The 23373-nt window shown below is 36.3% G+C and overlaps 1 protein-coding gene across 1 annotated transcript; it reads left to right on the top strand.

Moving 5' to 3' along the window:
• The first annotated feature begins 241 nt into the window (after positions 1-241).
• naa25 (N-alpha-acetyltransferase 25, NatB auxiliary subunit) lies at positions 242-22572 on the top strand. Its single transcript, XM_065263705.1, has 24 exons — positions 242-379; positions 3469-3554; positions 3763-3901; positions 4019-4137; positions 4239-4313; positions 5037-5144; positions 5222-5300; positions 5588-5699; positions 6751-6840; positions 6919-7091; positions 7171-7283; positions 9829-10036; positions 11332-11421; positions 11503-11683; positions 12322-12421; positions 16303-16454; positions 16541-16666; positions 16808-17051; positions 17126-17255; positions 17406-17471; positions 18081-18178; positions 18258-18368; positions 20822-20968; positions 21046-22572. Exons 1-24 carry the CDS (start codon positions 322-324, stop codon positions 21166-21168), a joined length of 2928 nt encoding a protein of 975 aa, XP_065119777.1. The 5' UTR covers positions 242-321; the 3' UTR covers positions 21169-22572.
• The last annotated feature ends 801 nt before the right edge of the window (positions 22573-23373 follow it).

Here is a 23373-nt window from a genome sequence, read left to right as displayed (position 1 = left end):
CAAAGAAATTTATACAGGTTAGTAACAACATGAGAGTGAGTAAATAATGACCCAATTTTCATTTTTGGGTGAACTATCACTTTAAACCGCTTTGATGTTGAGGTAGCACAACTTCATAAAACATTGTAATTCAAAAAAAATTCGGTGCATTAACGGATTTGTCTTTGTGCTAGTACCAATTTTTCACCAAATGTAGAAAGATCAAAGAAAGAAAACAACATAGCAATGCCATATGTGTTTCGTGTCACCGGCTTCTTTTTAAAGTCTTTCCGGAGTGCTCACGCTGCGCATGCGCACCAGTAAATCCTGCTCACCTCCATCATGGCGGCTAGGGGCCATGTGCAAGACCCTAACGACAGGAGACTGCGACCCATTTACGGTAAGAATTGCACCACAACACTGGAGCTACACTCACACGGGGCCGGTTAGTACAATAGGGCAGACCGGCGGGATGTGAAGTTTATTCAAAACCCGCTGGAGCTCTGGAGATCTGTAGCGGCCTGTACTGCTGAAGCCGCGGTCTCGATTACGCTGCGGAGCCGGGTGACAGTGCGTCCTCATCCGGATACACGCTTACGCCTCCACCGGTGAAATCGTGTATTTTAGCTCCGTTGTAAAATCTAGTTGTGCTTAATAGCCAAACATGCATGTCATTCACATGTGATCTAACATGTCAACGACATGACATCTATATGATAGAGTAAATGCATGTTTTTATTAATTTATGTTTCATATATTTGGTGTTATTACATATATGGAGTCTCTTATAGTTAATATACATTCTGAATTAGTTAATAATGGAAACACGTTTGAGTATATTATAGAGTCATGCAGATAAACCGGGTTTTACTCTTTCTGGTTAGACCTTTAATGATCATGATTAATATGATAATGTACTTGCACTTAAAATGTATTTCTTTGTACATTTTATTCAAATGTGTGTAGAAAGTGCCTTTCTTAGATTAAATGAATATGTATTGATGAACAGCAATGAATGAACAGCACTGAGTCATTTGCTGACAATGGTGGTTGAAATCCTAAATTACATGTATGAAATATTTATGCATGCATGCATTTAGTCAGTGTATAGTAATTGTATGTAAATATATGCATGTAGTAATGCATGTAAGGCAGATACATGTTGATATCTTATTGTGCGCCCAGTAAAGCATCTCATATTGATGGCTGTATAATTTCATATGACATCAATAACGTAAATAAGCTATTGTGAAAGACACCTGTAGATATTTGTGCCCACATTGTTTTATTTCAATTTGTGCATCTTTAATGTTTGCTAAATATAAGTGTTTGATTTTCCATATCAAGAAGACTGCAGATTATAATGCGTGTTTTTGAAGTATAGTTTAAAGATAGCAAATATTATGTGCTTAGAATTTAAACAAACACTTAATATTTCCGTAATATTCAGTTCTAGTTAGATAATATACTGGTCCATCACCATATACTCTTAAATATAAAGGTGCTGTTTGTCTTCTGAATGAAACTTGGTTCTGTTTTAGAAATCTTCTGTCCGGTCTGGTCTGGTTAATTTTGGCGTCCAGCTGTCATGTGAAATGGTCCTGTGTGTACTTTTAGTAGAGACTCATGGGAGGGAGGAGGGAGGGTTACTGCGAAAACATTGAGAGAACGATCTCACAGTCACAGATGAACATGTTTGGATGATGTAGTGCTTCATTGTGTCATTCTCTGCATGTGATTGGTCACCTGTACTAAATTCTCTTGTTTTATAAGGAAATTTCATCATGTTTTAGTGTTTGCAGTCGTGAAATGCCGGCTATGAATCGCCATGCAAAGGCTCTGAGGTTGTTTTTGTTTATGCAAATGTAAACTGCCATTTACAGACTTTCTATTTTTTGTGGGGGTTTTACTCTTAATATTTTATCATATGCATTTAGTAAAGTCATGCGCTCTGGGTATTAATTATGTGCACTACCTTGGACCATAGATATATAATAGGGATGTGCATTTCCATAACTGAGCCCAATTTCAATGCATAGCCTACGATACAATACATTATACATAAAGCAGCTACCAATGCGATACGATTCACCCCATTGCGATGCGGTTAGATTTCGATTCGGTTCATCATGGTATCATTCGGTGCAGTATGATGCAATGAAAAAATATGATGCTGTGCAATTAAATATTGTACAGATAGTTTCTACACATTGGATTTGTTATTACTTGGTGGAGGATGCAGATCTACCTCTTCCGTGTTGTACTTTATGTAAATTTCATGACATGCCTTGGTTTCCGTAGTGTTGTTGTGATACGTCAGCAGGTAATACGTCAGCAGCACGTAGCAATCTCAAAATATTGGTTGCTTTCTAAATAATAAAAGTGTTGCATATCTATTAATGATTATACATAAATAAATCAGTTTTTTACCAATGCAAAATATGGTAGAATTGATGCAATGCGATGCAAACGCCAGTCCTTCCAGAAAAGAGAAGATTTTTTGTGATTTTTGCGGGCAAAAATTCTTGATCTTGCGACATGTTTTCTTAAAAAATGCGATGGAATATGCAGGATATGCAATTTTATGCGATGAACTTGCAAAAACTGCGGGTACTTGGAAACTGCGCTTGTGTGCAGTAAATGCAACATTTTTCAACTTTCTGCTACGATATATATGAGATTATTGCTACGAAAATGCAGGAATTATGAAATCATGCAAGCCCTGCATATTTTGCGCACGGAAATCTACAATTTGAAATATTTGAAAAAATGCATCCCCCGCATAAATACGGACTATGGGTGATTATGCATCAAATCATGCGATCGCATAATCGTGTTTTTCTGGAAGGACTGAAATGCTTATTTGTATCCGATGCACAGTTTTTAAACCAATGCGTTGTATTGTTAACTTTTTATGCCGATGCACTGAGCGAATCAAGGAATCTTCCTATCCCTATTACATATGTAAATAGTTGCAACATTCTGCAGTTTCAGACACGCAACTGCTAAGTCCGTTCTGCATGTGCCTGTGTGTGCATGCTTGCATCACAGAAGCAGTGCTGCGATTGGTTCAGCGTCGAGTCTATGCAGCATCCATACATGATATCTATGGCTCTACAAACTATTGATCCACTCGTTCAGCAGCTGTGTTGATGTGATTGGTTACATGTTTGTGATGTAAGAAACCAAGGTGATTTTAAGCCGCAGCTTTGGTTTTAAATTATCCGCATGGTTTTCTTAAATCATATTAAAGCAGCATATAGACATAAAAACAACAAAAACGTTATTTTCACCACCGAAGATCTTTAAACGTGTAGAACATACCACAGCAAATATTACAACACAGCCAAATGAAACATATTGTCTTTCACATGCATAAACATCAACGAAGCATACAGGCCAGAAGTTCAGAATATTTCCTCAATTGTCCATTAAGCAGTTGATAAGTCTGATAAGAATGTTGGGTAAATTCATGATCTTGTCTTCTAGATTACCTGGACAATGGCAATAACAAGATGGCGATCCAGCAGGCTGACAAATTGCTCAAGAAGCACAAAGATCTTCATTGTGCGAAGGTGTGTATGATGTCATTTTCCTCGCAGTGCCTCTCTCTGGTTCCAGTTTCTCCATCAGACTCCAACATCATGAATCATTTTGCAGTTATGCTGTGCTTCACATCATCTTATGGACAGCCAGCGACATATAAAGTTTCAATATATTGATAAATGAGTCACATGATTTGTAAACAATTGCATTAGTCATGCTGTGTGTGTCCCACTGCAGGTCCTGAAGGCCATCGGTCTCCAACGCACCGGCAGACAGGATGAAGCTTTCACGCTGGCCCAGGAGGTCGCCGTTCTCGAACCCACAGATGACAACTCTTTACAGGCGCTAACCATTCTCTATAGAGAGATGCATCGCCGTGAGTTCACTGTTTGCATCTACTTAACAAGTGTTATATCATTTATCTGTCCTATCTGAAAGCATCTTTAATTTGAAATGTTTTGCGTATCTAAATAATCTGTCTTTCTGTCTGTAGCCGAGTTAGTGACCAAGCTATACGAAGCCGCCGTCCGGAAGGTTCCGACTAGTGAGGAATATCACTCCCATCTCTTCATGGCCTACGCTCGGGTCGGAGAATACAAGAAGATGCAACAGGTGACATTCATCTGTCAGTGAAATAACACAAGTCTGTTTTTTAGGTTAAATGGATATTTTTGGACTTAAACTTGTGTTAAAGTTTTGGCTTTCTTTCACAGGCTGGAATGGCGCTGTACAAAATTGTTCCTAAAAATCCGTATTACTTCTGGTCGGTTATGAGTTTAGTAATGCAGGTATGATCTGAGGTTTATAAAGATGGTTATAAAGGCCATGTGACATTTATTTATATATCATTTATGGTTATTAATATGAAATAATGCATGTGACATTTTAATGTAATAAATCTTGATTTATAATTCTTTTGTCAGCATGTTTAAGTGCAAATATTAAAGGGCACATATTATGCAAAATCCACTTTTACAAGGTGTTTGGACTTTGGACATAAATGTCTGTTGGCATTGTGTGAACACAACCACCCTTCAATGAAAAAAAATCCTCATCTTTTTTAAACCCCATTTGACCAAAGCAGTCTCATAAGACATGCTGTTTTGATTATCTTGTTAATGTGACATCACATTAATAAAACCCCACCCACAGCTGCTGACTCACTGGTTCATTTTACCCAAAAACTATAAATACTATTGTTTCAGACTTAAATCAGATCTGTTTTTAAGCAAAAGGAGTGAGGAGCTGTAGCTCATTTGCATTTAAAGGCGCATACTCCCTAAAACTTCTTTTTTGCACCCACCCAAATAAAGGCATCTTGAACATGCTATAATAAATGATCTGTGGGGTACTTTGAACTGAAACTTCACAGACACATTCTATGCACACCTGAGCCTTATATTACATCTTTTATAAATTGGCATAATATGTCCCCTTTAATGCCACAACTATATTGTTGTCACCTAATCCTTATGCAAAACTGCATCATCCTTTTATCCATCCTGTTTCAGGCCATTTCAGCCCAAGATGAGAAGCTCTCTCACACTATGTTCCTACCCCTGGCCGAGCGCATGGTGGAAAAGATGGTGAAAGAGGAGAAGATTGAGGCCGAAGCCGAGGTAAGATGATGTTAAATAATGACCTCTGTGATTCTAGCCAAAGAAAGAATGTGGCCCATTTTCTTGCTTTGTTCCAGGTCCAGCTTTACTTTATGATCCTGGAGCGTTTGGGGAAGTATGTGGAAGCGCTGGAGGTTGTACGGGGACCGCTCGGAGGTCAGATAAATAATGAAATGTGTTCTGCAAAACAAATCAAATAAAATCAAATGCTACAAGAAATCAAAGTGGACTCATGGACGATTTAAGATTATTCAAAAAGCTGTGGGGTCATATATATAAGATATTAACCAGTGATATCAAAGTGCACGTTTCATGATCCAATCAGATTATTTTCTACCTTAACGTTATTTCCTACAAAAATTCACAAATGTCTTAAATGTTGAAATCAGACAGCGTGATTAGATGTTTACTCTCGGTTGTGTCTTTTTATTTTTCTTTCTCAGAGAAGTTAACCAGCGAACTTCAGAGCCGCGAGAACAAATGCATGATGCTGTATCGCCGTCTAGAGCGCTGGTCCGAGTGCAACGCACTCTCTTGCAAACTGCTCTTAAAGAAGTGAGTCCTGCTGATCTATACAATGTTTTATTAAGATTTTAACCCTTTTAAGGTGATGTAAACCTTCAAATTTATATAACTCGGGCATTTTTTTGGTCTAGAAGCCTAATCTTGGTCTTGTTTTAAAGACACTGAAGTGTCTGGAGGTGAAAATATGAAAAAAGAAGGGTTATAGCAGTTTACATTCATTGTAAAAAAATAAAAATAATGCAATGAAGTATATAGTTTTGTCTTACACTATTAGTGGTTTTACCAACAACGGCCACTATGTGTCAAAGTTTTGCTGCATACTCTTGTCATGAATTAATAAATTACTGTCATTACATTATTATTACTTCTGAAAGGTTTTGAAATAAGAAAACTACATTCTTAGACTTTCCACCTATATATATAGTTTGTTGTGATAGATTAAAATGTACATGTTTTTATTCTCTTGTTAATGTGACATCACATTGATAAAGCCCCGCCCACAGCCACTGACTCCCTAGTAAATTTTACCGAAAAGTTTTTTTAAATATGTTTATAAGCCTGTGTAGCACTAAGGATACTATTGTCTCAGATTAGCTGCGTTTCTAATCTTGGTCTTGTTTTAATGACACTGAAGTGTCTGGAGGGGAAAATATGAAAAAAAGGGTTATAGCAGTTTACATTTATTGTAATAAATAAAAATAATGCATTGAAGTATATATTTTATACATAAAGTTATCACAGAAAATTAGGTTTGTGTTACACTATTAGTGGTTTTACCAACAACGGCCACTAGGTGTCAGAGTTTTGTTGCATACTCTTGTCACGTATAAATAAATTACTGTCATTACATTATTATTAATGCTGAAAGGTTTTGAAATAAGAAAACTACATTCTTAGACTTTCCACCTATATATAGTTTGTTCTGATAGATTAAAATTTACATGCAAAATATCGAAGTAAACTCAGGTGTCCCGTACCAGCGCCAGTTTAGGGGTTAGAAAGGTAACCTGATCCTAAAACTAGGAAAAACGTTATGTAATAAAGTAAGCTAAAGTGTTTTTTATTCATCTCTTTGTCACAGCCCTGATGATTGGCAGTCCTACTTGGCGTATTTTGACTCTTTGTTTCACCTGTTGGATAAGAGCTGGACGCCTCCATCGGAAGGACCTCAGTACGTACAAATATAAAGATCAAAAATACATATACCTGATCTCTTTCAGTTCATGATGTGTTTCTCTGTCCTGTTCAGGTCAACAGAGGGCGACGTGCACTCCTCTGTGGCCCAGGCCATTAGCTTCATAGAGGAGAGACTGAATACGGAGGAGGCGAAGGAGTCCAAACATCTCAGAGGGCCTTACCTGGCCCGTCTTGAGCTTATCGGACGCCTCCGAGAGCGGAGCTGTCCTGAAGCACAGCAGCTGGGTACGACAGAGATCTGTCAATCACATTATGCATGGATGTTTGCTGAATGTTTTTGACATGTCGAATCGTCTTTTTGCAGGTGATCCGCTGGAGCTCATGTTTCAGTTCTTTGTGAAGTTTGGAGATAAGCCATGCTGCATCACGGACCTGAAGATCTTTCTGAACCTTCTAGCGTCCGACCAACATGTGCAGGTAAGAACTTTGGGAAGTTTTGGTGCACGTTACTAAAATAAAGAGTCTATTTTATAATTTTTTTCCTTTTTAAGGATTTGATCAGTAAGATAAAGGGATATTGGTTTCAACATTCCCAATATTAGCTTTTTGCAAAACAACTAATCGATAAAAATCAATAATGAAATTAGTTTATTATCGATTAGTTGGTCCGTGACGTCACACGCTTCTGCTTCATACAGCGCAAACTGTGCGCTTATTAATAAAGTCAGGTACGTTTTCTTCATACAACGCGAGCTGCATGTTTATTAGGTGCTTCTTCCTCACACCGCACTACCTGCTTGTTTAAAAGCAATGCAGCTTTGCCCGGATCGCAGCGTTGCCAGGTCCTCTGCCTTTGGGCTTCTTTCAGCAGGTTGATGGGTTTTTTTGCAAATTAGAGATTGAAGGATTTGGTTCATTAGTTGTTGGTATTTGGGCTGTGAAAAGTCATTGGGATGCTTTTTGACTAATTTTGAATGGCCATTGGTTTGGTTTTGTTACACGGATCTGGCAACCCCGACAGGACAATGGCGAAAGCAAAAGCGCAAACGAACGCTGGTTAACAAAGGTTTCATTTCCTTTAATATAAGTGAGTTTGTGTTTGTTTAATTAGGGCCCGAGCACCCTAAGTTGGTACGCATATAGATCTCATCGACCCAAACAACTTTCGCCCTCTAAGATTTAAGCTCTGCCCAACAGGAAGTCAGCTATTTTGGATTGTTTAAAAAATGCATGCGTTGAACTCCTCCTAGAGGATGCATGCGATTGACACCAAATGTGGTGAACATGATGTCGAGACATTGGACTTGCTAAATTGCGAAGGGATTTTTGATATCTCGAACGGTTCTGCCATGGCGAGCCGACAAATTTTGGGCGAAATCAGAGAAACAGGAAGTGTCTAATATCTAAGGCAAAAAATGTCTTATTGTGATGACACGCGGGGTGTTTGTTCATCTGAAGATTCCGACCGCATCGATGTGCCTATTGTGACTCTTGGGTAAAGCGCCACCAGCAGGCGCCAGGAAGTGTATCAGTCACAAAGGTGAATTTTTTTGACAGTTCCATGCGATGTTCTTTTAAATACTCCTTCTAGGATTTTCATGCGATTGACACGAGAAGTGGTCAACATGATGCCGAGACATTGTAGATGATAAATTGCAAAGGGATTTTTGATATCTTGAACGCTGTTCCCATGGCAACCTGTCAAAACTTTACTTTCAGTTTTAAGGCATATTTAAACCTTACATCTGCATGCGGTAAACTTTTAAATACTCCTCCTGAGGAAATAATGTGATTGACTCCAGAAGTGGTCAACATAATGCTGAGACATTGTAGATGATAAATTGCGAAGGAATTTTTGACATCTCGAACGTTGTTCCCATGGCAACGCGTCAAACTTTACTTTAATTTCAGGCATGTTTAAGGCTCTTGGCGTGCTTAGTTGAACTTTAAATTTGGCACACATATCAGAGTTTTCGGCTGATAAGTGTTGACAAAACGTCAGATAAAGGTGTGTCTATTTAGTGGCTGACTAGCGCCCCCGTTTGTCTAAAATATGGGGTTTCTTTTACCTACTGTACCTAAATGGGTCAGTAGCAACATGAAATAGCCCACTGATATTTACCCACTTGATGCCCTTGCCCACCGTGCATCGTTTTCTCGGACGCACCGTGTAGCGGTAAAAAACCGTGCGAGGGCCCGCTATTGCTGCTTGCAGCTATATTTGTTGTTGGGTTTTCATAAAAATAGTATTGAACTAAGCAACTGTTTTAAAGTAAGTGAAAAATCCAGGTTTTTAGGACTGTAACCACACGTGTATTTCATATCATATGGATTATTTATTTTGTTTATAACAAATAATGTTAAGGTCTATAGTTGAAGGTTAAAAAGAGTTTAGTAATCTGTGGCTAAATGTTTTACTATTTAAAAGCTGCACAATTTTTTATTTAAGACTTCAAATATCAAAATCTAAAAGATTATATTAGTAAAACTCTAGAAGTGCGTGGCTTTTGCAATTTTAAAAGTACACTTTTATATGTGAATACCCTAATTAAGTGTTTTATTTAGCTACAACAAATGAAAAATCAAATGGAGTAATATTTAAGTTTTTATCCGATTAGTCAATTAATCTGAAAAGTAAACGCCCGATTAATTGATTATGAATATAATCTTTAGTCACAGCCCTGAAATGGATCGTTTTGGTTCTGGTTGGTCAATGCAGTGTTCGATCGAAGCAAACAAATTTAATATTTATTTATAAAATATATTTGAATATATAAATATATATTTTGCTATGATGTGAAACCCATGTTCACCATATTCCTAGCCAGCACCCATAGAGGTCACTGTTAACTTCAGTTTACATACCAGCAGATGGATGTTGTGTCATGAATTTGCTTTATTTAGTTTCATTGCAAAGACATGTATTTATGTAGTAATAAATAATAATAAACCCCATAATGCATTGTGTTCAAGCAGATAATCCCTGTCAGATTTTGTTTTAACCCAGTGGTGTGTGTATCAGTTTATAAACAGACTGATGGAGGCCGTGCCGCTAAGCGCTGTCGGAGAGGACGGTGTGGCCGTACCGGAGGACACTCGGGCACTGCAGAGACACCTGTGTGTTACCCAGCTCAGTCGCTGTCTGGGTTTACAGCATACGCCCGACACGCAGGGTAAACTGGGCATCATCAAAGAGCTGAAAGCACATTACCATCACGGTTTACAGTTCGGTAAGCAGACGACTAGACAGGTTAGGATTTAAATTTCCAATTGTTATGTTTCAAACTGTTGGCTGTTTCCTGAGTTAAACTGCTCAACGCGAAATAAATCATATAGATGTGGTCAGTTTCAAGTAAAATAGATGCTTTTTGCTGTGGCACCATCGGGTAGTTTGACAGAGTCACCACTGAAAATGTGTAAGTGCTGTTGTGTTAGTTAATAAATGAAAAGCACAGCACTACAGATTATTTTCAAACAATAATATGTTGGTTAGGTTGGACATAATAAAATGGTAGTAATGCATATGAACTAGGGCTGTCAAACGATTAATCGTGATAAATCGCATACAAAATAAATGTTTTTTTCCATAATGTATGTGTTTGCAGTCTGTGCACTGTGTAATTATTTCATATAGTGCTGCCTCACGATTAGTCGCAACTAATCGTTTGCAGAATAAAAGTTTTTGTTTACATATAATATGTGTGTGTGTACTGTGTATAATAATTATGTATAAATACACACACACACACACACACACACACACATGCATATATATAATTAAGAAACATTTGCATGTGTATATGCATGTTTATATTTACATATAATTTATATTATATATAAATATAAATACTTATTATATAAATATTTTGTTCCTTAAAATTATACATGTATGTGTGTGTGTATTTATATATACATAATTATTATACACTGTACACCCACATATATTATATGTAAACAAAAACTTAAATTGTGCAAACGATTAGTCGCGACTAATCGTGAGGCAGCACTAATTTCATATATTTAAAACACATGCATGTATGTATTTAAAAAACATTTCCATGTGTGAATATACTTTGATTTATTTAGATTTTGATATATTTTATAAAAAAATGTACATTAATAAAAAAACTCATCAATCAATACATGTATGTGGGTATTTTTAAAAAAAATTCCATGTGTGAATATATTTAGATTTATTTAGATTTTGATATATTTTATAAAAAAAATTTACATTAATAAAAAATGTCTTCAATCAATACATGTATGTGTGTATTTATATAAACATAATAATTAGACACAATACACACACAAATATGATATGCAAGCACAAACTGTATTTTGTATGCAATTAATCGCGATTAATCTGTATTTTGTATGCGATTAATCGCGATTAATCTTTTGACAGCCGTTATATGAACATTGATGCATTCTTGTCCATCGAGTTGCTTTATGAATTTACTCCTGTAAGTATTGATTTGAGTTTAAATTAAAAAGCAGAATTGTATTTTTCCCTGTTTGTTTGCAGGAACTTCCTGTTTAAAAACAGAGCTCCAGTTTTCTGATATGTACTGCCTCATGGCAGCTCATCTGTACATAGACCTGTGGATAGAGACGGGTAAGCGTTCGCCTCGGACCTCTCTCTTGTTTTTGGTTGATGTTACTGGTGGTGAGTTAGTTATGGTGTGATTATTTGCAGGTGATCAGAAGATGTTGTGGCAGAGTCTTGGTCTGTTAGAAGAAGGTCTCTCTCACAGCCCCGCCAACGCTCAATTTAAACTGCTGCTTTTACTTCTGTACTGTCGTCTGGGGGCTTTCGAGCCAGTGGTGGATCTTTATTCCAGCCTGGACGCCAAACACGTCCAGCACGACACTATAGGGTAACGAAACTCTGGTCTCTTTATCCCGTGGTGAAACTAATACTCCAAATATTATGTATTTCTTGTCCTAGTCCTCATATTGAGAGAATCATGATAGTTATTCTCCTATTAGGTCCATGTATCAGACTTAAAGGAAAACACCACAGTTTTTCAATATTTACTATGTTCTTACCTCAACTTAGACGAATTAATACATACTTATCTTTTTTCAATGCATGCACTTAATCTTTGTACAGTGCGTGGTGAATGTGTTAGCATTTAGCTTAGCCCCATTCATTCCTTAGGATCCAAACAGGGATGAATTTAGAAGCCACCAAACACATGTTTTCCCTATTTAAAGACATGAGTAGTTACACAAGTAAGTATGTTATTGTACTAATATACAATACAGCCATACAATAAAGTTCTCAATTTTTATACGCTTAACAAAATTATCACATTTTGTGCCACCATACTTACTCGTGGTGTTTTCCTTTAAGATGAGTTTATTATGACCTTGTCAATGAATAGTTTATTCTTTTACTATTTACTGTGGACTGTATATTTTCACAGTGGCATACATTATAAAGTTAAAATGCATCGTGAATGCTGTTTCACAGCAGGTGGTAACGCTGTTGTTTTGTTTTTGTTTGGTACAGGTATTTATTAACCCGTTATGCAGAGGCTTTGGGCCAGTTCGCAGCTGCCTCCCAGTCCTGTAACTTCTCCCTCAGGTTTTTCCACTCCAACCAGAAAGATGTACGTTGGATTTTTGTACACAAATTCTTAAAAATTTCTTAAAACCACAAAGCCAGTCATAAGTTGCACGTGTATATTTGTAGCAATAGCCAATTAGGGCGTCACGATTCATAAAATCATAAATTTAACTCCATGGGAATTGATTCTCATTGGGTTTTTTTTTTTTCAACAAAAACATTTGCGATTAAGTACAGTGTTTCCCACAGATCTGAAATTTACTTGTGGTGGTAGCTGGTGAAAAGGGCAATCATTATTATCCACCGACAAAAAAATGGTCTACTATACATGTAACAAGTAAGGGATAATGTAGAGGCAGCCGGTAGTTATCGGGAAATAAGCCCCGACAGTGTGATCAGGACCCGACGCGAAGCGGAGGGTCTTGTATCACACTGAAGGGGCTTATTTCCCGATAACTACCGGCTGACTCTACATTATCCCGCTTATTACACGGCTACTTGTCACATAAGAAAAAAAACTGGACATGAATATGAATTTGAAACATTTTATTGGCATATTTGTTTTAAATTAACATTTTTATCCTTCCGCGAAACTTTGCACAGATGCATAAAATGATCGTAATACCTTATTAAGATCCTCTGCTTCATACTTGTCTGTCTCCATTTTTTTCTCTTTAACCAGTCTTTGAGAAGTTTTAATGCCCATTCTGTATTTTTTTGTGTGTTGGCTTCGTAGCTGTCATGCTCTATTTTGTCAAGTTCAGTCTCAGTAAGCTCTCTGTGTCTTGTCGTGGTTGTCGAGTGTTTGTCACAAGATGGCGCCAAACAGACAGTAATCTTTATTGATCTTTATTGGCGCGGAGCGATCTTACTCGTAAAGTAGTACCGGCTATGCGTTATTATTTTGGAGCGGTTATTATTCGAAAAGAACGAACCTGCAAATGTCTCAACTGACCAATCAGAATCAAGCATTCCAGAGAGCCGTGTAATAAAGAACTAATAATGTGTGACACAACACAATACTTTGATTTATAAAACATTCATATTAATTTCACATTATAGTTCATTAATCTAACCACCCCAAACTTTTTTTGCCATAAACAAAGCTGACACTGTTTGTCAAAGCACCACGAAAACACTTTATGTTTTTGCACTGATATATGAAGCAATTTGATGACCCCTTTTATCAAACTCAATTATATACAATACTATGTATACTATAGCCTATATAGACAGTGCAGGTCTATAGATTATAAATGTGACTGATGTTATAATGTTAATAACTTCTATAAGATAGGCACTTTTACTGCTTCTGCTTTCTATTTCTCTTTTGCCGATTAAAAAAAGCTTAATCCACTAATTATTTCAGATTTAAAAGTCTACTTGCTGTGCTGTCCCGATGACAGACTTTACATTACAGCTTTGCGTTTTTTATATCCTGAGTCAGCTAGAGCTTTGCTCATTCAGTATTAGCACTGCTTTTTGCTACAATCTCTGTGCAAACTGTTTAGATTTTAGTAAAGATATTGTCTATTAATAGTAAGATTAAAAAATGGGATAAAGAAAATGAAGCGGCGCGTGGTCGTGACAAAAGCCAGTTGCTATCGCCATAGAAACCGGAGGCACGCTAAAACAGCACTCGAGCTTTAGCGCGGTAGCGCTCACGGCCGTTCTCCGATCGACTCGGGTTTTACACACAATATTAATCAGACTTGGGACCCGAAGTAATGAACTAGGACCGACCCGGACCCATCTGACCATTTAAAATATAAACCCGGAACCGTACGGGTCCCGCGTCTCAGTGAAGAAAGACCTCTAATGGTAAAACTCTGCTCATGTTCAGAAACATGAAAGGATACAATGTGACACTGAGGTTGCTTCGCGTCGCTCCCAATTCATTGAGAAACAGAGAGCACGTGAACGGACACTCAACGGGAGAGACACAACGTGCTTGCACGCAAAATGAAGCCAACTTAGATGCTATAAACACATATGCACATAAGCATATGCGACCATTTTGGTCGCAGTGTGTTCCCTGGCTGCTCCGTATGTGCTGCTGCAGTTGATCCAGTTTGCCGCGCTGGATGATGAGTTTATGACGCGCTCTCTCTCTCTCTCTCTCTCTCTCTCTCTCTCTCTCTCTCTCTCTCTCTCTCTCTCTCTCTCTCTCTCTCTCTCTCTCTCTCTCTCTCTCTCTCTCTCTCTCCAAAACACGGGTCATCCAGTCGAGTTCAGAAAATACGGAAATTCGTAAAGTGATTTTTTTTACCTGGGCGGGTCGCAATTTACCTGGGCGCAGCGCCCAAGTAGAGCCTATGTATGGGAAACACTGAAGTAAAAATTGTGCTACGACTTTTAGTTAAAATTAAATGCCTTTCTGATGGGGATACAGAGGTATTTCCTTTCCTTCCTTTTTTCTGAACAAATATTGTTGCATCATCACTCTTACCAGGGGCAGCAGGATTTTTGCAAATTTCGCAATTTTTTTCCCCTTCTTTTGTGTGAAAATTGCCGCTCCAAATCTACCAAGTAAATAGTTTATGTGGGTTGAGGCTATAAAGGGATACAGCTACGGCCCAATATCTTATTGGATGAGCGCTATTTTCATCCTACACCTAAACCCAACATTTCAGGGCCCAACCCAAGATTTAGGCCGTAGCTGTATTCGATATAGCCAAAACCGCTGTTTTTCATCTTAATTCTACCCCTAAACCCAATATCTCGCAAGATTTGGCTGTAGCTGTATCCCCTCTAGCCAAACTCTGTTTAGGTCTGCCGCCGAGAGAGGAGAGAAATGATCGGGTCTAAATAGTGAATGAGTAGGGTTTGGTTTTACACTGTGTGAGTGTGACCAAGTTTGACTGATATAGCATCATGGATTGTTGTAAAATAAATACGCGAACACGTGAATGCAGCATCTAAATACAGGAAAATACTGTACATGCAAGTGAATCACCCTCATTTAGGAAGAAGATCGTATTTTTGTATGAATCGTAGGGATTCACAATGATTAAATAATCGCCTCACTGCGATTGTTTGACCTCTTCGCGATGATTTCAGATCACCGCAATGATTGCACATCTCTCTAAAAAACACAAGGGGGAGCTGCAGTGCCTGTATAAACAAGATCGTATCAGATTACTTTTAAGTATGTGTTATGTGTATTAATATGTACTGCCAGGTAAACCTTGCAAAATATTTAATTGAAATAAGCGCAACAATGTGTGAAAATTATTTCATAAACAAACAAAAAACATTTATGAGAATGTCAAAGCAACAAAACAGGCAATTTATCATGCAGCCCTACTAAAAATCATTAGGATATTAAGTAAAGATCATGTTCCATGAAGATATTTTGTATATTTCTTACTGTAAATATATAAAAAATGTTTTCATCATTAGTAATGTGTTGCTAAGGACTTCATTTGGACAACTTTTTAAATGTGATTTTCTCAATATTTCGATTTTTTTTTTTTTTTTTTTTTTTTTTTTTTTTGCACGTTCAGGTTCCAGATTTTTTAAAAGTTGTATCTCGGCCAAATATTGTCCTATTCTAACAAACCATACAGCAATGGAAAATTAATTTATTTATGATGTATAAATTCCAATTAAATTTTTTTACCCTTATAAGAAGTTTTTTGGTCCAGCGGTCCCATGCAATGAAGCTCGAAAATGATGAATGTAAAGCCACAATAAATAATAGTAATCCATAAAATTTTTATGTGTTTTAATCTATATTGTATGTGATCATAATGTATTAATAGGGCTCTGTTAAGATGTATGGACTGCTTTTATGGTACTTTTTATTATTTATGACATAATTTATTTTGGGGAGGGGGCTTGACAAAATTCATTCACTACATTCAACTTTCATTGTTTAATTACAGTATTTTTTGAAGACTAAACTCCATCTTATTCTTGCAGACCTCAGAATACATTATTCAAGCATATAAATACGGTGCTTTTGAGAAAATCCCAGAGTTCATTGCCTTCAGGAATCGACTCAATCATTCGCTGCACTTCGCCCAGGTGCGCACAGAGAGAATGCTGCTGGACCTCTTTCTGGACGCTGACATGTTAGTCCTACACCTGACACCTGTTTACCTGTAGTTTAAAACATGGGTGGAGTTTTTATGTGATGATATTTCTGTCTTTTATACAGTTCATCACCATTAGAGGAGAGCGTCAAGTCAATGTCGCTTTGTCCGGAAGAGGACGACATCTCGTGGGACAACTTAAGGGACAACCGTGACCTGACGGTTTTCGTTGGCTGGAACCCCAGGGACCGGTATTGCACGCCAACCTTTTGGTCTCATACATAATAGATTATGTATATGGGATAGATAATCCCAAAATTCTGACCTATACTTATAGTTAGTTTAGTTATACCTTGTGACCGGTTGTGATGTACTGTTATTTTGTCTTACAGGGATTTGAATGACGATCACAGACAGCGTTCTCTAGAGGAAGAAACCCTGTGGCTGAGATTGCGGTCTCTTACTCTACGTTTGATTGGTTGCGTGGCTACGCTGAATCACCCGCCAGCGTCTCGTAACTCGGAAAAGACGACCGAGAACGGCGTGGCGTCCAAACCGTCGTCTTTGCAGACGCTGCTGTCTCAGCTGGAGAACACGATAAACCAAGCTGCCCAGTTCACAGAGAAACATGCGCAGGTCAGATGTCGCTCTGAGATTTGAGTTTATTTCTGTCTGAGATTTGTGAGTTTGATGATTGATGCGATCCACAGCATCAGTACCCGTTTCTGGGTCCCGAACAGTCTCGCTTGGTTCGGGTTTTGGCCAGCGGCTGCTGTCAGTGTCTGCTGACGTCTCTACAGCTTCCTCTTCACCTGCAAGAGCTGGAGATGGCCGGACTGGGTTTGTTACTATTCATCGTATATTTGTTAATATATTAACTTATATTAATATAAATAATGTCCATCTTCTCCTTTGGATCATTTAGGAATTTATATTTAATTCTGTTTATATGTTTTTTTACTAATGTTGAATTGTCTTCTATACTTTCAGATGATTCAGCAGAGCTTCAAACGCAAATATCAAATGTCTTTAAGTCTTTAGCTGTACAACTTCAAGGTACATCACAGATTTATTCTATACTGCTATAAAATTATGCTACATTGGACAAAAATCAGTTTTTTAGTTGATATTTTTAGTAGTGCAAGTACTTTCTCGCTTCATGTCGCCCGTCTCTTTCAATGAGGTCATTAGGAGGCATTTCGAAATCTGGTTGTTATAAACAAATTTGTTGCGTCACTGGACATGCCCACTTCCTGTCACTAATGGCGCCCGTGACGCCGTTTACAGCAAGCTTCCATTGAAATAAATGAGATCATGTCGCTCAGCACCTACTGTTATTGTGGGTTCACACCAGACGCGAGTTACACGATTTGCGCGAGTAGAATACATACAAAGTCAATGCAAAGACGCGTTCAGACGCATCCTCGCGTGGGGCGATGCGAATGGCACGATATGGGTGGCGCGTTTCAACTTGAGCGAAAAATTCAAATGACATGAAGTTAAATCCCGCAAGTAATCTAGAGAGAGTAACGCGATGCCCCGCGTTTGGTGTGTCCGTAGCATAAGTCTGGTGGTCTGAAACGGTCTTACTGTCATTGTTGTGTCTTAGGGTCTTGAATTTGCTTTTACAGAAAATCTAAAAAAAAAATTCCTGTTTTTTACCAGACTTGTTGGAAAAGTGTAAAGGTGACCTGTTTGAAGTCCAAGACGGTCAAAGCAACACGCAAGCCTCTTTACTGGAGAACTTGGTCTACTTTGTTGAAGTGAGAATCACCTGATCGCTAAACTTTACAGCCATCTTGAAAAACTAAAATCAACTCTTCATCCATTTGTTTTCTTTAGATTGTTTGTATCGTCCAGTGGGTGTGTAATTACTGTGGAAGTGTCCTCCGACCCCTAAAGTCCAGCTTACAGAAGAAGAAGAAAAAGAAGAAAGAGACCATCGCTGTAACGGTAACACCGCTTTGATTTACTTTGACAGTTTTGCTGTGATATATTGCAGTGGCCTTTATATTATTGGGAATTTCCTAAAATTTGTTGTTTCTCTCTGATGTAAAGCCAACAACACTCCGGCATGTACTCCTATTCTTCAAACAGTCCCCTGAGGTGTCAGATCCACAGTGGATCTGTCTTATAAATACTTTAAGTACTTAAAAGGGTTTATTTTTTAAGTCCACCTGTGGGAAAATCAGGTTTTTGTTGTTGTTTAGATGTCGTGCTGTTTTTCATATTCGTCATTCAACACCTTTGCTAAGTATTTTCTCAATGGGCCGTTTGCATGTTGTAACTATGTTACATGTAAATTAATGTTTTTATTAGGGCTGTCAAAAGATTAATCGCGATTAATCGCATACAAATTAAAAGTTTGTTTTTGTATAATATATTTGTGTGAGCTCTGTGTAATACTTAAAATATTATGTGTATATATAAATACACACACACATATACATGTAATAATTAAAGAAAAAAATTATTTATGTATAGATTTTTTATTTATATATAATTAAATATTTATTTATCTACATGCATACATACATACATTTAAATGTTTTTTTAAATACATACATATATGTGTGTGTGTGTGTGTGTATGTGTGTGTGTGTGTGTGTGTGTGTGTGTGTGTATAAATATATATATATATATATATATATATATATATATATATTTATGTATTTATATGTATATATATACATGTGTGTGTGTGTGTGTGTGTGTGTGTGTATGTATGTATGTATGTATGTATATATATATATATGTATGTGTATATATATATATTTATATATGTATGTGTATGTATATATATATATTTATATATGTATGTATATATATGTATATATATATATGTATATGTATGTATATATATGTATGTATGTATGTATGTGTATATATATATATATGTATGTGTATATATATATATTTATATATGTATGTGTATGTATATATATATATTTATATATGTATGTATATATATGTATATATATATATATATATATATATATATATATATATATATATATATATACATATATATACATATATACACATGTACATATATACACACACACACATATATATATATATATATATATATGTGTGTGTGTATGTATATGTGTGTATATGTGTATATATGTGTGTTAGGGCTGGGCGGTATGACGGTATATTCCGTTACCGCGGAATAAAATGTCAGACGTAACAGATTTTTCTATTCCGTCTATTCCGCGGAATGCAAATAAGTGGGCGTGGCCAACTCTGCCCTCAAGCATGTTAGACTGAGTGTGACGGAGAAACATGTAAAATAGTTCACTTATAAAAAATGAACGAGTTATTTGTGTAATTTTTATGTTTATTTTTAACAGTTTATTTTTAACATGGTTTCTTAATGGAGGATGGAGGCATTTTGGTAACAGGACAGAGTTTTTAGCATAGCTTTAGCAAATAAATGAAATTTAGGTGCATTAAATATCTGCTAATAGCATGAAGACACTGAGCAAATTGTAGTGATTTACAAAAATGTTTTAATAAAAAAAAACATCAAAGAAATATTGTAGATAACAGGACTGAACATTAAGATTGACATTTACAGTCATATCATCAATACCATAAAATATACAGGTGACGTTTTATCTTCACACGGCCTTCAGAAGATCCAGATAATATCACTTCCTCTTGAAAATGTGATTTTTGGGATATTTCTAGATTTTCAGAGGGGGATATCTTGTTGGGTAACGGGATTGAAAGAAATCCTGGGGACATGACTAAATTGTACACATTTTATAAAATATTACTTTTTCAATAGTAAAAATATTTAAAGCAAAGATGAGATATGGACCCACACAAGAATGCAAAAAAACTAAAGATATCTGAAGAATTTGATGCTTTATATTTAAAGGTAAAGTACAGAGATAGAGAACAGGGACAAATAAAAATGCTGTTTTTATGTAGTTTTTATTCATGTTTAAAAAAAATTTCCAGACATTGAAAGTCAGGGAATTTTTTTTTGTCATGGAATGTCGTGGTTTTTTGTTTGTTGCTTTAAATTATAGTTTATATTTATCAAAATAATTTTTCAAAACTACTTGGGCGAAAAAGCAATTTTAGAATGACTGCTATAAATTATTGTACATAGTATTACATAATTGTCTACAATTGAAACAACTGTTTGTTGGCACTATTTATTCATTTCACGCATTTAAGCTACATTTAATTTACACTACATCATCCCGGACATAGCTTATGGAAATTCAGCTGTTTGGTCAGGAAATTTGACATTTAAATTGAGAGTGGGAACCATGAGTTTAAATCTGGTGTTGGATTAACATGCAGGACACTTTACTTAATTATAAAAAGTATTTTAGAGTTAGTTTTCTTGCATTTTTAAAAAAAGTTATAAATTTTCTTCTACACAGCCACCGGTGCTCACGGCCTTCCAAGAGTTCAACGGCGGTCTGCAGGGTCTCCTCGGTCAGGCCCTGGATCACATTAAGAACCAGGAGAGCAGTTTGACTGCACTAAAGCTGGGATCTCTCACTTTGGATGGACAAACCCAGACTGAGGTGAGTCGCATCACATGAATGAGCTTGCTTCAGTTTGGTTTGTCCAGCAGTCAATCTTATTTTCTCTTCTTGTTCAGGCGGAGGGGACGTTTACGAAGACGGCAATGGATAAGGTGCAGAGCAGTTACCTGCGTTCACTGCAGGAGATCGGAGAACTCTTGAAAAAGAGATCAGACTCATTAAAATCCCTTAAAATCTGACATTAACACGCCATCTAATCCGGTTCCTGACCTGCACGGCACCACGCGGCTGCGACCTCCATCACCGATGCAACGTCCTGTCTCTCTGCGAACATGAAGTCTGTGAAGTCTCTCTCTGTTTTTGTCCTTTTCTTCATCCGCTATTTATCCATCTCAGATAGAGGCACACTGTAAAATCATCCACGGCTTCTGCACAAACATCTATGGTGCTCCACGCAGCACTTTTAAGTGGAAATAAACTAGCAAAACTACATAGACGAAAAGCAATTTTAGAATTACTGCTATAAATTATTGTACATAGTGTGAAGATAATATCAGCAAGAACGAATTAAATTGAAGTGCTTTGTCCTTTGTCATTGTCTTTTACCTTGTTGTCTAACTATTACCGGACGGCCGTAGACCGACGGCTCCAAATTCTGAGCGTATCGTAGCCGACTCGATCGTGTGTGGTAGCCGTTCACGATGCACTGCCGCTGTTCTCGCACAACCACCTGAGAGCAAAGTTTCACCCCGAAAATATTGTGCGAATTTTTGGTTTAATGCACAATTGGATAACATCAGTCGGGTAGGAACAGGTCTTAGTTTTGCTTTAGTTGTTTGTCAACTCGCTTGTTCCCAATCAACTACGACGTTAAGTGCTTATATTACAATGTTTGTATATTACAAATGACTGTACTTGAGCCACAAGCAATCGAGCAATGTAGCTTTTCTTACGGTGTGTATCATTACTTTTTGGAAACAAAACCATCGTCTTAGCATAACGTTAACCGCTACGTAAAAAACACCATTTTCTGTAGAACATGATTGGGAAAGTTCAGGTATAGTTATTAAAATTAGATTTGACCCAACAAAGAGTCACGTTGAAATGTATTTAATGCTTCTAGTGACGTGTTGTCATTGGTCGGCTGAGTTGTTATCGTTTGGACTGGGGAAAATTGTCAAATTGCACTGATGTCCTTGAAAAGTTAGGTTTTATTAGTATTGACGAATACCAAAAACATAAAATTTAGCGAGAGGCATGATAGAGAGGTTTTTTATAAGGTTGATGTATAAGAAGAAGTGCAACTGTTTACAACGTTTTCGAACGCCATTATGAATCATGTTTATAAAGTGACAGCGCGTTATGATTTTTTGGGGGGTGTAATGCTTTTCTTTGTTAAGCTTTTATATTTTAATTTAAGAAAGGGATTGAGCGGCATACTGGTCTCTAATATGTCAACATTTCAGGACTGAAGGGCTCATTTTACGTCGTCGCTGTTACAAACTATGAGGACGCCAACATTTCTGGACTGAGATGTCGAGGTGATTGGAAATGTGTCAGCTGTTAATTTCATTTGTAAGGAAAATCGGAAAAAACACTGGAATGTGAAAAAGGTTTTTTTTAAATAAAATGTAAATGTTGAACATTTGTGTTTGCATTATTAAAAAATCTATTCATGAAATGTTTTCTTCAAATATTGATTATATGATATTTTTACCACAGTTTTTTACTACACTTCCTCATTAGATACAAGACTGGTTAGTCAATAAGATTAGTAAAAGCTAGTTTAAATGACCAAATGTTTAATTAACATTTTATTAAATTTATCTGTACTATACTGTAGTATTAGTTTGCAAATTTGCACTTAATTATTCATAAATCATATTGTTATTAATGTTTTATTTAATCAGTAACATTATATGGCAAAAAATATTTTTTTTATATATTTCGGCCAATATATTTTGAAATATGTTAACAAAAATATATTTTTCACAGATATATTTTTTGGCCATTTATTTATTTTTAAAATATATTCTAAAATTAAATACATTTTAAAGCATTAAAAATATATTTAGCCTCCATATATTTCAAACCAAGGAAATATATTTAAAAAAGCTTTTATATAAAAAAAAACTTTGTTACAAACCTGTAAACATAACGGTTTTACAAAATTTAATATATGTATATTTTATAAGTAAATAACTAAATATACTTTATAAAATTAACTTGTATTTAGCAGTATTTCAAATGAATTTTAGCAAAAAAAATCTTTTTTGCCCTAAGGTATATAAAATTAGAATTTGAAATTTATGTTGATATGTATAGGTTAAAACCATGGTTCAAACTAAATATATTCAATTGAGCATTGTATTTAAAAAATATGTATTTAGCAAACATTTAAAATATAATTTGTTTTGGCCAGAGAAATGTTTTTTTTTTCGTAT

This window comes from Paramisgurnus dabryanus, chromosome 10 (assembly GCF_030506205.2).
Source record: "Paramisgurnus dabryanus chromosome 10, PD_genome_1.1, whole genome shotgun sequence".
Classification (NCBI taxonomy): Eukaryota; Metazoa; Chordata; class Actinopteri; order Cypriniformes; family Cobitidae; genus Paramisgurnus; species Paramisgurnus dabryanus.
The sequence above is the reverse complement of the archived record's forward strand: the minus strand, read 5'-3'. Positions and strand labels throughout refer to the sequence as shown.